At 41.5% G+C, this 16252-nt stretch overlaps 1 protein-coding gene across 2 annotated transcripts in view; it reads left to right on the forward strand.

Annotated features, from left to right (window-relative positions):
* LOC124263782 (sodium-coupled monocarboxylate transporter 1-like) overlaps nucleotides 1-16252 on the forward strand; it is a 47292-nt gene that overhangs the window by 6800 nt on the left and 24240 nt on the right. The window contains exons 6-15 of one of the 2 annotated variants that reach the window (XM_046698488.1): nucleotides 146-286; nucleotides 4369-4501; nucleotides 6468-6556; nucleotides 7728-7843; nucleotides 8336-8403; nucleotides 8691-8777; nucleotides 10599-10813; nucleotides 11345-11445; nucleotides 12585-12703; nucleotides 12854-13492. In XM_046698488.1, the coding sequence (XP_046554444.1) occupies nucleotides 146-286; nucleotides 4369-4501; nucleotides 6468-6556; nucleotides 7728-7843; nucleotides 8336-8403; nucleotides 8691-8777; nucleotides 10599-10813; nucleotides 11345-11445; nucleotides 12585-12703; nucleotides 12854-13030 (1246 nt within the window). In that variant the 3' untranslated portion in view covers nucleotides 13031-13492. Of the gene's footprint in view, nucleotides 1-145; nucleotides 287-4368; nucleotides 4502-6467; nucleotides 6557-7727; nucleotides 7844-8335; nucleotides 8404-8690; nucleotides 8778-10598; nucleotides 10814-11344; nucleotides 11446-12584; nucleotides 12704-12853; nucleotides 13493-16252 lie in introns of those variants that run through there. The other variant, XM_046698489.1, reaches the window with a different exon arrangement.

Here is a 16252-nt window from a genome sequence, read left to right on the forward strand (position 1 = left end):
CTCGAATTATTTACAGTTAAACAACAAACAAACAAGATGGAACTTTGAGAGATAGGGTTGCAATGCCCCATAGGTTGTGAAATGCAACTGCATTATGAAATTAGAAAATTACTTGTGACAGGTCATACAACTTTTATCTCACCAGCTTTAACCCCGACCCTACAACTCGACACTCCTTCTGGTCTATAGTGTTTGGTGGAGGTTTTGTGTGGCTCAGTCTCTATGGCGTGAACCAGGCCCAAATCCAGAGAGCTCTCTCCTGTCCGTCCCCAAGGAAGGCTCAACTGTAAGAAATCTTCTTTTTGGTTTTATGTGTGAGAGGGCGGGTAAGTTGCATTGACTGAACAAGATCTGAACTTTCAAGCTGCCACGCCGTGATATAACTGAAATACTGTTCAGACCGGCATTAAACCCAAGTCACCTCCACTTTCAACAATGTTTCACTTACGTTACAACGTGTGCTTAATGTTGGAAACAGTGTTATATTTGTGGGAAACGATGTGCTTAATGTCAGACGAAGTGACGCAGACCCACGAACACAGGGTCAGCGTTGAACGACCAATGACCGTACTCACATGAATAGATGATTTATTCCACTGGGTCAGGACTCCTACTCGTGACTTAGCTATACCAGCCACAAAAAGAAACGGTGTTTTGTAAAAATTATTTCTAAATTTCAAAATTTGGGATGCCAGCGAGACGAGGTCCGCATACTTAGCATGATTTTCCTGAATCTTGCCAATCACATTGCTGTCAAAAGAAAATTCAATGATATAAATAAATTCATTGCCTTTATCCAAAAGCACAAGATCAGGTTTGTAGGCAGGTATTCTTCTGGGGCTACATATGGGGCTATTCCAAAGAAGTTTTCCATGACGCGCTGGACATGTCCACGGTCGTACCATGGATGGACCTCGGAGTTAATGCCACAGGCATGTCGAAGACGATAGTGGAAGCAGCGAGCCATGCCATCATGTCTTTTAAGATAATATTATGCTGTTTGTGCCACGGAAGGTCATCCACTGACAAGGTGTTGGTCTGTACATTCATTGCAAAGACGACTTTTCATATTGATATTTTGTTTAAGAATCACATTTTGGCGATTGCGAGTGGGAAGTGACTGGTCCTGAACACCTAAAATGAAGCCCTCAGTTTCAAATTTAAGATCAGCAGACTTCATCCAGGCGAAGGAGTCGTTGGGATTGCTGTTCTGTTCCACACAATGGTGTCTCAGAAAGCTTCTCCGCAAATGACCGACTCTGGGCAGACTTGGTGAAGGACTTCACCTGCCTTACTCCCATAACTGTACCGTCCAGCAGTACATCAACTTCAAATTTCAAATTCTTTCAACCTTGGCACGCTTAAAGTAGCTGTAGAAGTCCTTGCTTTCGTCATGAGTCTTGACATGCATCACCAGAGGATCATCCGATAAATATATATGTGCAAAAATACACAATAAACTTCTATCATGAAGAGCATCCACATTAAAGGAGAATACTAGACATTTGCAATAATTTGCTGAGTGAAAGATATAGTCATCAGAAACATGTACCAAATTTTTATTTTAAAAATATGGTTTATTATGTTTTTATCGTGAAAACAGTTTCTGTTATCTGAGCTTCGGCCATTACGCTGGAACTCACGTGACCTTTCCGAAGGTGACGTCATATGTGACTAGCGTCCGCCATATTACCAAAGAACAAGCGCTACAGTAACACAAATCGTGTTGTTTCTGTCGTTTTTGTAAATGGTCCGATGGTGTATTCCGTTGCCTGGGGATGTACGGAATCATCGAACAATGGAAAGAGCCACAAGTTTTTCCGTTTTCCAAGTAAAGAGACAGATCTAGGCAGGAGAAATGCTCCGATCATTTCCAGTCGGACGCATATGAAAGAGACATACACACATTGGGTATGAAACTCCCAAAGCTAGGCTGAAGAAGGAAGAAGTACCCACGAGATTCAATATACTCCATAATTCCCTGTTACAACTTACTGTCAGTGGTATTTTTAACATAAATTAAATCAAGTTCGATTGCCAGTGGAATTGCCCCGGCTACAAATTGCCCCAGCAAATTTGGTCAAATTGCCCCGGAGGTTTGGTCAAATTGCCCCAGGGGGGTAGTCAAAATGCCCCAATTTATTTAAAATGATTAAATATAGGCCATAAGTGCATAGTTTTGTCAACTTTGATATTATGTTCTTCATATTAAAAAATATACATAGTTATGAGTTCACTAATGGAACATTTATCATAAATACTACTTCCTAATAACTTTTATATGAAGAACTTAATATCAAAGTTGACACAAACTATGCATTTACGGCCTATGCAGTCTACCCAAAACATTGCCGAATACAACGGCAAATCATGAAGTACTTGTTGCTTTCATTGTTTTCCATTTTGTCCACTTACGCACGTCGGCATCAGACTCGCTCTTTGTCAGTAGTGTGTGCCGTGAAAGTTGTTCTGTATTTACATTGGCTGACAGGATGTCATTCTAAGGCTATGACCGAGTATCATAACTATTTCCATAACCAAACACTGGGGAAACATACATTGTCCTGACTAGTATTATATAATTCACCAGTTATCTGCGTCGCGAATATTATCTCTGCTTGACCAGGCTGGGATCTTGTATAGAGACTTGATACGTTATTAATGAGAACTAAGATCCTAATTTTTTCAGCAAAATATCTCCAGTGTAATCTTTGTAGCAGATAATTTCTATTTTCCCACGTGTGAAGCATAATTATTTTGTTTTTTAATCTCAGACACCCTACAGTCACCCATTTGACACAAAAGGAACTGCAATCACATTGCAAAAAATATAATTCTTAGGGACTATATATTTATAGGGGTGGGTTTGCTGGTTGGAACTGTTTCACATTTTGCAGACAAATAGTATTCTTGGTGTATTTTAAAACTTATTTTGACCTCAAGTGGTGCCTCCGTTTCGCTTGATTCTTCTTCATCTTCACTGGAAGATTGTCTTGCAAGATGTAAAATCGGATCGTATTAATACGGTCTAACATCCATTTCAAAAATGACATCAGGAACATCTTTTACTGCTTCAGAATCCATGGACACTGTTAAGTTGTGAGGTAAAATCAAAGAAGAAGCCATCAGCAACAGGCACATATGACGTCATGTCACGTGATACCCCTCTGCTCATTAACTGTCGGGTGTTTCCGTAATAGGCGGAAATACGAGTACTTTTATTGTGTTTTTATTGCTATTTTACAATTTTTTGTTCAATTTTAATCACGGAAGGTGACTTTTAGAATATCCTTTACAATATATCAAAAGTTTTGTTTCGTTCTTATTCTCCTTTAATCCAACCTCAGCCTTCCGAATTGATTGGCATATATAAACGATTAGGTGAGGAACAAGGTTGGTGGGCTCTGTTATCAGACATGATCCTTCTGGTCAGGCAGTCAAGACTCTGGATCTCTTGTTTTGTCTAATCAACTACTCCAAAGGAATAGGAAAGGACTGGCACAGCAAAAGTATTGGTGGATACTTGTTTTGAGCTCTGAGCTCCAGATTTTATGTAAACCAAAATACTCAGTCCGAAGTTTGTCTTGAATCTCGGCATTGTGGAGCTTGTCTCGAAATTCCATTCCAAAATAGGTGCTCAATAACTCCTCCCCCTTGTTACTTGACCGATCCATCATTAGTTACCTTGCCACGTTTCAAAGAAGAGTATTACATTTGTCGAGTCCAAATATCATGCCAATATCATAAGAAAAGGACTTAACAAGGAGAACCTGCTCTTTCAAATTGGTATCTCCTTTGGCAAGGAGCTCAATGTCATCCATGTAAAGGAGATGAGTAAGTGGTGTTGGGGATCTGTGCTGAGGAGGTCCGGGATGGTAACCCTCCTCCCTATTGAGCAGAAAGCTCATAGGATTTAAAGACAAGCAAAAAAGGAATCCCCCTGGAATATTCCCCTTTTGATTGAATAGATTCCGAAGTATGCACCTGCCCTTGCGAGTACATCTCAAGTTAAGTCGACCAGTAGCTAATTAAAGACTTGGGTAAATCAAGTAGTCGCTCAGGGAGGTCAATACAATCAAGAGACTTCAGAGTCCATTCACGAGGGACAGAGTCGTATGCTTTTTTTAAGTTAATCCAGCACATGGAGAGGTTGCGGTGATATATTTTAGCCTCTTTCAAATGATTTTCTGTACAAGAAGGTGATCCTTGCACCCACCTCATCCCTTCCTTGCTCCCTTCTGCTCTCTATAAATTATGTCATAAGAAAAGCAGTAGGATGACACGAGGTTTGTCAAACACCCTGTGAATATTGTATTATTCAAACAATATTATTATTATTATTATTATTACTATTACTCCCATTTACAGAGCCCTGTTGATAAACCTGCCAGGACTTATCTTCATCGTCAGCCTATGTTGCATGATCGGCATCGTCATGTACGCCTTCTACGCCGACTGTCACCCGTTAAAATTCAACAACCTCATCTTCAGCACAGATCAGGTAAGTGTGACTTACACAACTACACACCAAAGGATAGGCGATATACAGTAAACTATAAACATGAGATTAGATAATATACAAAAAATATAGAGGCAATAGTAGAAACAAGCAAACGTAAAGATCTCCACAGCATTACAATTTAATGACAACGATAAGTATAACACTTGACCACTTTCAAAATGGTTTTCAGGGTAGGTGTTTGGCTGTTCTTCAGATAACAAATAAATCAGGCATGGCTGTAAATGTGTACTTTGTATGACTTTGCATGAAATGCGACTTCGTATGACATTGATTAACGCCGCAGTCAGCAATGGGCGAGCGGTATGACTGTGGCCTATATATACTAAGCAGCAAAAGAAACGTCAGTTTGGAATTTTCCTTCGCAGAAACGGATAACTGTAAACTCATTTAATGTTTTGATTGTATATTTTTTGACAACATCTCTAACTTTACCTGAGAAAATACATTCCTTCCCAAACTCAGAATGGAACCCAGGAAATGGTCTCAAAAACGCAACCTGATCTCGGAGATGGTACGGTGTTCTCCATGTTTTTCATGTAACTCATGCTGCACGTGCTGTTCACAAGGACCAGCCCTATAAAATGCACCCCCAAACCTGGTTGAAATATTCACATTACAACGTCAGCAGGATGCCGCGACTCACGACAGCTGAGAGGAACCAGGCGCTTGGAAGACTTGAAGCTGGCCACACTGCACAAGCTGTTGCCAATCACTTCCAGGACAACATTCGGACCATTTACAGGCTGCAGCAACGTTTCCGGGCCACCAACACCACAAATGATCGCCCCCGTACTGGCAGACCAAGGGTGACCACAAGACGACAAGACCGCCATGTTGTGCGACAGCATGTACAGAATCCCTTCATGCAGGCATCCGAAACAGTACGCCAGACAGTGGGAACACACGGAAGACCAATCAGTACTGATACAGTACGCCGACGTCTTAACAGCGGGAACCTCCATTGCCGTAGACCTTACCGTGGACCTATCCTCACCCCTCGTCATCGGCGTGAACGTCTACAGTTTGCCTTACAACACCAAAACTGGCGATACAGGCAATGGAGAACTGTTCTGTTCACAGATGAGAGTCGGTACTGCGTATCAACTGCAGATGGCAGAACAAGAATATGGCGACGACGTGGCCAGCGTTACTCAGACCAATGTGTTATGGAAAGAGACTCATGAGGAGGTGCAAGCATCATGGTATGGGATGGAATAGGCCCGAACCAGAGAGTGGGTCCTGTGGTGTTCCAGAAACTTGGTCCAGGGAGAGGAGGCGGCATCACAGCGGTGCGCTACATCGACCAAGCTCTCAGACCCCACGTCATACCACATTTCGCACTTCACCGGAACAACATTTTCCAGCATGATAACGCCCAGGCCCATACTGCCAGAGCTACACGGGACTTCCTACAGCAGATCGGTGTCAACATTATGCAGTGGCAAACCCTTAGTCCTGATTTAAACCCAATTGAACATCTTTGGGATGAAATTCAGAGGAGACTGAATAATGTCATACCAAGGCCGAACACAGCCGATTTATTGCGCCAGGCCTTTCTCAGAGTGGGGTTCCAGGTGCCAATGGCCTTCATCAATCGATTGGTGCACTCCATGCATAGACGCTGTGCTGCAGTTATTGCCGCTCGTGGTGGTCACACTAGATACTGAAGTCAAGAGTCTGAATGGACTGCAAACGTTCACGTAATGTCTTGAAATTGTGCTGAGTTATTCATTGATGTGTCAAAATATTGTACACCAAAACTGTTTTTGATCCGCTTATTATGTCCATTTCTGTAATGATTTGATTACAGTGCCTATCTAATTTTGAATTCGTACTGACGGTTTTTTTTGCTGCTGAGTATATAATTGTGTGATTTAAACCAGCATTCATGGTGTCACGAATATCGTGCCGTCGAGATCATCGTTTCTCACATCCCATGTTGCAGCTGCTGCCTCTGTTTGTCATGGACATTCTGAGCCAGATCCAAGGATTGCCAGGAGTCTTTGTCTCATGTGTCTTCAGCGGAAGTCTGAGGTAGAGAGTTTACTCTTGCTAAAGACACACCCTTTATTCCGAATCCCGGTAACTGTAACACCAACCTTCTTGGAGATTATTGTTGGAATTAGTGACATGTATGCTAAGTATTTCACGTTACATGATCGTTAAACACGTTGCTTCTTAGTACGGACGATTTCAATGAAACAGAGGTATCCGGTATATCCAGGTTTCACTGTATTACACGGGATGGTTGTGTGACTGTAAACCTTCCTCGTTTGAGTACTTGGAAATAACATTAGAATGCTCACTATGCCGAGAGCCGAGATAATACTAATCCTTATTACAACAAACAACAAACAAATTTTGTCATTTTGAGAAATCATTTACGTGTTTGAATCATCTGTCCCTTTTGACACCAATGTGATTGACCAGATTCGTAAAAAGACATGGCTTAATATACAAAACCTGTTCTCAATCCCTTGTTTTGCACCTCCCGAACTCTTGAGAGTCTTTGGGAGAGTACCGGGGTCTGCTACCCAAAACATACCCTTCTGACACCCTGCATCACGCAGAAGCCAGTGTTGGGTCGAAAAGATCTTGGTGGTGGGTTCGACTAGACAGCGCTTCGTGTAAAACATGTCATTGATAGAGTAGTCGTGGGGCATGGTGGGCGAGCTGGCTAAAGCGCCAGGCTAGTGATCAAGCGAGCATGAGGTGCCGGGATCGAGCCCACCTGTGACCGGGTGTAAAAACCTTGGAGTCAACTTTGTGTGCAGACTCTTTCAGTGTTGTCACAACCCCTAGTGTACAGTACACCACCCTGTGCACTTAAGAGAACCCACGAATCCGTTGGTATATGACCAGATGGTGGCCACATGACTACGTGCAAACACCTAGTTGCGGGTATAGCAACGTGCGGTAAGCTTGGACAAAATACTGTGACTATGTGTCCCAGTCCACCCAGCTGTGAATGGGTACCTCGTACGGATTGGAAAGCCGCAATAACTCGGTGCGCCTAGTGACTGCAAGAGTTGTATGATCCCCCGGGAGTTGAGATTGATAATAAGATGTGCCGTTGAGATTGACATCCAATGATCGAGGGATAATCTACCAGCGCCTTGAGCATGCACTAGTGCGTGGATATGTGCGCTATACAATATCCAATAATAACAAAAATAATAAATAGTCGTACTGAAATGTGTTACAGCACTCTGTCATCCACCCTGAACGCTATGGGCGCCGTCATACCACATGATCTGATCCAACCGTTTTGCTGTAAGAAACTGTCTGACAGGAGTATGACCATTCTCTCCAAGGTCACGGGTAAGTACATATACTGTGTTGATACCTTATATAGGATACTGAGTAAAATACTGTGAAGAATATAATGATACTGTTTACGATACTGTGTAGTATACTCTGTAGGATACTGAGTAAAATACTGTGTACGGTACTTTTTAGGATTCTTGTGTCGATACTGTGTGGTTTATGTAGGATACTGTTTACAGAACTGTCTAGGGTACTGTGAATACTGCGTAGGATACTGTTTAGGATACTTTGAAGGATACTGTTTAGAATACTGCGTAGGATACCATGTAAAATACTGTTTAGGATTCTGTTTAGGGCTTTGTGTAGGATACTGTGTAGAGAACCCTGTAGGATACTGCGCTGCATAGGATACTTTGAAGCATCGTTTGAAGAATGTTGCGCAGTGTTCTTTGAAAGATACGTTGATGCATACTGTGTGTGATACTGCGTATAATACATTTGTTTTAATGTGCAGCGGCGTGAAAGTAATATTCCTGTATTTTACAGTATTCGTTATGGGTGGTGTGACAATAGCTTGTACATATGGCGTGGCTCAGTTGGGGAGCGTCCTTCAGGTAAAATAACTCGCAATATATGACAGTAATATATAATATGACAGGGTGCTACATTACCATTAATTCCCCCACAAAAGGCTGCATATGAGGTGTGCCGTTAATTAATGGTGTAAAATATTTTGAACGTAAACATCCTTCATACTTTAAGATTGTAAAAGTGCCACTTATATTGTCACACTATTAAAATACGTTTAATGTATATTGTATCTACAATAGTATACTTCCTTAATACGAGTAGCATTTATAAACGTCATAGTTTTATTTAAATCAGCGCGTTTACAATTCAGGCAACGTATGCTGTAACAAGCGTCCTGGGAGGGCCAATGTTTGGAATCTTTGTTTTGGGAATGTTCTTTCCATGGGCGAACTCTTGGGTAAGTTCTGATATCAGAGAACAAAAGTAACTGTGTTCAGTGTAACATTCAATAATAATAAATGTATTCTGAATTTAAATAATGCACGTTCATGGCCACATTTCCTCACATTAAGGTTCATGGATTACATTTTGCGCAATGCAACAGCTGTTGAAAATCAACGTCTAGGTACCATGGGTATGCTGCAAACCGACATTGCGCAAGACCAAGTTGTCAGACATTGTAATGTTTATCGGGGGAGGAGGGATATCCTCTATCTCGAGACGTTACTCTGCCGACGACTTAGCTGTCATCTCCACCCTGTTCAAGCACCTCCAAGAAATATCTACCAGACTCAACAAGTGCGCCAATGACATTGAGCTACAGATAAATACAGAAAAGACCCAAGTGGTGAATATCAACGCCCCTGCCACAAATCCGATTACCATCAGTGAAGGAGAACTGAAGTATTTCCAAGACTTCATTTACCTTGACAGCGTCATTAGCAACGACAATGGTGCCCACAAAGATATTAAGGCTCGGTTGAGTAAGACAAGAGGTGCCTTCAGCAGACACCGCCCCATCTGGAAGCGCAAGAACTACAGCCTCAAGACGAAGCTGAAGCATCACCCCTTGATTGGTTCAGACATCATCATCAGCCGGTTGTCCAGAAAACACCAGCAAACATAATGTTAAGCGACCATCAGCTTTCAGGTCGACCATGAGTGACAACTGCCTTCTCAGAGTCACAGACTCTGGGTGCGTCAGATGGCGCATTAAAAAGCAAAGTGACATCCACGTCGTCTTTGTCCAACAGAACGGCCCTAAAACGGACTGGGCATGGAGCCAGACGACCTCTTAGACGACCCTTGTTATCCCCAGAGCACAAAGCAGCACGACTACCTCTGAGGTACACGACACTGAAATTTGACATGATGAGGGAGGATCCACTGCTAGAACGAAAGTCGATTTCTTTTGTTCATGTCTGATGTCCGAGCTCGGTTTGGCGTCGGAGAAACACTGCATATGTAGTGAAACTAGCACCGTTAGGCGTTGGTTCATTGATGATGTGGGGTTGCTTCTCATACGACTGTAAACGTGACCTTGTGACGATCAGAATGGATAACGGTAATGGATCAGTGACATCCTAGGTAGGGTTGTTGTACCACATTTCGATGACCATCCTCCGAACACAAGGCCAGGACAACAATGCTTGGCTACATCGTTGGTGATTTCTTACGTCAAGAGGCAATAGCAACTCTAACTTGGGCCAGAACCTTAAAAATATTTGCTTCTGAGAAACTACAGTTTTACTTATCTTTTGGGTTTAAATTTGCCCTTTCATTGTTCATTGAGGGCAATGCATCCAGATAGTAAGTTAGACGGATGTTTGGATAAGGTCCTTGACTATGGTTAATGGTGTTATTTTGTGAGAAAACACTCATTATTTCTTTACATCTTTCGTTCTAGAATGGTACTAGAATCTACACCTAATCCTCAATGATTCAAATTATGTCATGCCCACTTGAAATTTTAAAATAACACTGCACTCTCTTTCCATGAACTCACCGCTAATAGCTGCAAAATTGCTGATGCGGTGTTAAGCAATATCCACTCACTCACTCACTCACTCACTCACTCACTCACTCCAAGAAGAAGGAGATGTATCCATGAACTGCAACCTGAACACCGTGTCCGAGATTCAATATGAGGGTGGTGTTAATATTTACTTTCAAATTGCCTGAGAATGCAAGTCAAATCAAACGCGTACACTGGCAACATTGTTGTAACATCATATCAGTATAACACCATTATTTTGACTTGCTAACATCACTATTACAGGGTGCCATAGTTGGAGGTCTGACGTCTCTCGCGATTATGTTATGGATCTGCATAGCGGCCTTTGTCAATAGAGCATTCAATGCCATTCCGTCTGCCGTGTCTGTTATCGGCTGCAACTGGAACATCACAACAACGACAATGACGACGATCGCTACCACAATGTCCACCGTGAACTCAACTGCAGCTGTTAATCTTCCCCCGACGTCAAAGTCAAGGTGAGACTGTATCGGATCGACATGAAGTGTTTAAATGTCAGCTGTTAATATATAATGCATATTACGTAAAATACATTTCACAGAGGTTCAAAAGTATTTATTTTTTTGCATTGGATTGTCTGGTCCAGACTCTGTTATTAACAGACCGCCGCCATATACCTGGAATATTGCTTAGTGTGGCGTTAAACAACAAACAAACAAAAATCCTTTGATCCTCTGAAGAGTTTCATGTCATTATTTCTACTGGGGTTAGGGGAAGACTACGCATGGGTACCTATTAGGTTATTAGAAACCAACACGCCAGTTCAAAATTATATCAGATCATGAGTGAATATAATTTCATTTTAATCCTACATGAAATTGTTTGTGCAAGAGAGATTACCTTCTAAGCTTCAAAGCCGTTTAATTTACGAGATACGAGTTACTAGGTGTGTCAACGAAGACGGTTAAGTACAGGTAATTAAATCACTTCTGCCGCCCATCTTACAAAGTATGTCGGTTACAATAATAAACAAGTATTGTTTTCCACAGTGACCCCTTCTATCCGTTGTACACGTTGTCGTATATGAACTACACAGCGACGTCGGTTGCAATAGTGGTGATTGTCGGGCTCATCGTCAGCTTCATCACAGGTAACTGGATGACCCCGTCTTTGTTCTTCTAGTATCCTCAGTTGATCGAGGCCTACGATCGAGGCCTACGATGGCCTCAGTTGGCACAATCGACCAACGCAATGTTGAAGAAACAATTGACAGTAATAGTTCATCAAAAATGTAATTCATATACAAAATTATTCATAACAAAATGTTAAGTGTAAGTTGAGCTTTGTAATAATAATTAAATCAAAGTTATATAAAGTTTCTAATCGTTTCACGTTACTATCAGTGAACCGGATTAGTTCAACAGGATGATTTTGACATTTGATAAGTCAATGCCTTTATGCTTTCCTCTTTCACAAAGAATTAATATCATCTCCTTATACTTCGGTTCTCACAAAGGATCCTCAGTATTTGAAACCATTATCAAAAACACCAAAACATATTCCGTTCATAATTTTAGGGGTACTGCATTTTGAATGCTGACCTTGGAATGAGCTCTTTGATTGGCAAACAATTCCTGCATTTATACGTATAAGTTGTGTTCAGAAGCTTAAACTTCCTAGGTACTTCGTATACCTGCCCCAGGCACATTAGACCCGTGAAAATCCGAGTTAGAAGTGGTCTTCAGCAGCCCAGACTTGTCATAAAAGGCAACTAACGGGATCGGGTGGTCAGGCTCGCTGACTTGTTTGACACATGTCATCGTATTCCGCAGACCGCCGCCATATAGCTGGAATATTGCTTAGTGCGGCGTTAAACAACAAGCCTACGAAGTTGAACCAACCAAGAGGTAAATGAAGGCAGATCCTGCCAGTCACTGAGGTAGTTACAGGTAGTACACCCAAGAAGGTGTTTGGGTCTAAACAGGAAATACATGTGACGCCTGTCATGCAAAGTTGGTTTATTTGTAAATGATAGTCTGGACACTCTTGTGATCGACATCATGTGCATCGATCAAAACAAACAAGATACGATAATTATTCAAAGAGGTAGACAAAGGAAGCAGAACATTTAATTCCAACACTCAAAAGACCATACCAATTAACATTATGATTGGAAATGTGAGATCAAAGTGCACTTTGCATTAATGTGTAGTCATGCTTACAACTGATTTAAAAACAAGCAAAAGCATACATAAGATCAATACAAACGCATGGCTTTGTTCCTTTTAGGAAGAACGGACCCCAAAAGCCTGGACCCACGTCTCATATGCCCTCTATTTGACTGCCTCTTCCCCTGTTTGCCAGAGATGATCCTCCGACCTCTCAGATTCGGAGTCAATCACGAAGGGGTATGCTTATATTGCATTCTACTATGAATTTGGAATTTTGATTGGTGAAATTTAAAGAAACTATTAGACAGCTGCATCACTGGAGAAGCTGACTCTAATGAGGTTAATTAAAATGGCATGTAAAGGTAATTTGAATCTTTACCTTTTCAGAAATACGACGTTGATGCAACACCAGAGGTAAATGTCAAAGCATCAAAGATGCCTGAGATGACTCAATCTTATGCGGCTGATCGGAAACAGGAAAATGGTGATGGAAATTTTCCAATCAAACATGGCGTCGCCAACATGGCATATACAGATAATGACATAATTTCTGTTCATCTTTGATATATGCAAGATGTGTCTCCTCTAACTTGCAAGCAGTGGCAGTATAAGATCAGTTTATTACTTTGCTGCTCTTGTAACAAGACGGATATCTTGTTAGCTTGTTTTAACAGAATCAATGTTTCCTCGAAACATAACACATAGCTGAACGAATTTTTCTTTGTATGTTGACTGTCCCTCCACCCTTGTTTTATCATGGGTGGTTTATGCATGGAGGTAAGAAATAGGCAAGTATTATCTATTTAACAGAAACTTAAACTTATACTACTGCCTGAAAGTTCATTCCCCTTACACGCGTGTGCAACGCGTGACGCAACCCGTGTGCGGCGCGTTGGTCACTCATGTCGAACCCATGAGCCACGCGCGTGAGACCCGTGTGACACGCGTTGCACACGAGTGTGAGTCGCGTTGGTCATTCGTGTACAACCGTTGACACACGCATTTCGGAGGGAACAATTTTTTTACCAAAGGAATGACTGACTGAGTTTAGTTTTACGCCGCTTTTAGCAATGTTCCAACAATATCACGGCGGGGGACACCAGAAATGGGCTTAACACATTGTGCCCATGTGGGGAATCGAACCCGGGTCTTCGGCGTGACGAGCCAACGCTTTAACCACTAGACTACCCCACCGCTCCTTTTACCAAAGGAGGACCTATGTTAACCTAAAATTGGAGGTAACAGAGAGATGAATATTTCTTTCACATGAAGTCTTTTCAGATGTGATCTTGCAAGACTGACTGACTGAGTTTAGTTTTACGCCGCTTTTAGCAATATTCGAGCAACATCACGGCGGGGGACACCAGAAATGGGCTTAACACATTGTGCCCATGTGGGGAATCGAACCCGGGTCTTCGGCGTGACGAGCCAACGCTTTAACCATTAGGCTACCCCACCGCCCCGATCTTGCAAGAAAATAACAGTGATGTGGTTAATCAGATCCATTATATATATATGACCTTAGTTTTCTACATGTTTTGACATGGTGTTCTTGTCATTGAAAGGTTTGTGTAAATTCACATTAAACAACTGCAGCATGATTTCCAGTGAGTTTATGCATGAGGTTCGACGGTGTACAGTTTACTTGATGTAAACGATCTGTTGAATATATACATACTAACATAGTTAGTCTCTAGTTAGTCGAGATAATGCTTTGATTCTTTAACGATAACGTGTTTGATAATAGAATGTATATGTCAATAAGACAGTATTTCTGTGATATAAATGCTATATTTATTATATTTTTATTTTTTCTGTGTACGTGTTTGCTTTGTATCAGTAGATCAGTGTATAAAAAATAACAGTCAGGTGTGATACTACTTTTTGTGATCAGCAAGTGCTGTAAATTTGTAACCAAATGTCCTTCATTTACGAACCATTTATAAAGTGTCCTAAAACTGTGTGAGCCTGTCCATTTAGGTGTTTCAGATTAACTTAATGTGTGTGACCACCGCCACATGTCATACTGAGGACACATGTGCTTCAACAGATGGGAGATATTACTTCATGTGAGATTATTTTACGTATTGTACTTCATCCTTTATCAGGAAATAAACATTACAGAATCTACAACAGTTTGGATGTTTATTAAACACTTGTTGACTAATGTACTACATGAATACAAAACAACTGACACATCAAGTAAACAACAAAAACCGCTGTGTCGATGTTGACGGACTTTGAGTTATCCAACGTCCAACACAAGCGAAAAATGATAAATAAAGAAAGCCGATGAAGGGACCAAGCTTTTACTTCAATGAAACTGTAGGTGACTGTAGTTCGATTAATGAGTATATCACATATGTTTGTTGTTTAACGCCGCACTCGGCAAACTCCGTGTGTAGATAATCGAATCTGGGCCAGGCAACCCTGTGATCAACAGCATGAGCATCGATCTACGTTAGGATGCCATGTCACGTGTCAACCAAGTCAGCGAGGCTGACCATTCGACCCCGTTAAATGCCTCTAACGCCAGGATGGGTTTACTGAAGACCAGTTCTAACCCTGACCCGGAGTCGGGCTGCGGATTTAAAAAGAGATTTTCGAAGATCAGTGTCTTCTAAGATCAGGAATCAGGAAGATCGGGAATACCTTCAATCTTCACAAAAAAATAACCCATGAAGAACAACATCATATAATTATACTCATGACGATTCACCCCACGTGACACGGCCATTGCAGTGTCCATCTCTCTTGAGAGAGTTGAGAAGATTCTTCAAATGAACTGGACATGACAAAGGTTTCATCACGCCGGGATTAAAGGTTTCTGATTCGAGATCAGAAACGTTTCGATGTTTATCATCTCACGTGAAAATGTTTGTCGTGAAATCAGAATCAACTGGCTTTGTTTAATACAGATGGGTGAGGTTTGAGCTCATCACTATCACTGACTAAACAAACGTCATTTGGCGCCTTCGACGATGAAGGACACAAGCTGGCTTGGGTTTTTTATGGAATTGCAACTACCTCCCGAAATGTCAGATCATTTATTAACAAACTTCGGCTAATCCGCAAAGACAAATGAGTGTTAATGTTGAGATTAAACTTTGTGGGAAACCGTTTCCTGCTGATGCAACTGTGCATAAGTCTGCTGTCTCTATGGTAACTATCAAATATGGCATTTTCAGATGTCAGCCTTTTCTTAAAGAAAAAAAGAAAGCATTATGCAATAATAATGGTGTTTCACACTATGTTTCACAAAACCAGGACGGAGCTGCAATGCCAGTGGGATTTAGGCTCTCAAGCATCGTTTACAGAAGTAGGGTGTATAATACATCTACGTCAATCGCAGTCCAAATATTTTTTGACGTAAGACAAATTTAATTTTTCGCTGACGTTTACTTGTTCGATGAGTACAAAACGCGGTTATTGTTGTATTCTGGTATTCGGACAATCGCTGTGAGTTTAATGAAAGCAGTGATGCTGCTTAGCCCTTATCATTCTATCTTATAATGACTTCGCTGACTCATAACTTGTCACACTCAAAGTGTGAGTGAGTTAGTCTGTATACTTTTACGCCGCTTTTAGCAATATTCCAACAATATCACGGCGAGGGACACCAGAAATGAGCTTCACACATTGTACCCATGTGGGTCATGGTGGGCGAGCTGTCTTAGGCGCCAGGCTAGTTATCAAGCGAGTCAACTTGGTGTGCAGACTCTTCCATTGCTGTCACAACATCTAGTGTACAGTACACAACCCCTAGTGTACAGTACACAACCCTGT

This window comes from Haliotis rubra, unplaced genomic scaffold (assembly GCF_003918875.1).
Source record: "Haliotis rubra isolate DU_JTF1 unplaced genomic scaffold, ASM391887v1 Scf9, whole genome shotgun sequence".
NCBI classification, from domain to species: Eukaryota; Metazoa; Mollusca; class Gastropoda; order Lepetellida; family Haliotidae; genus Haliotis; species Haliotis rubra.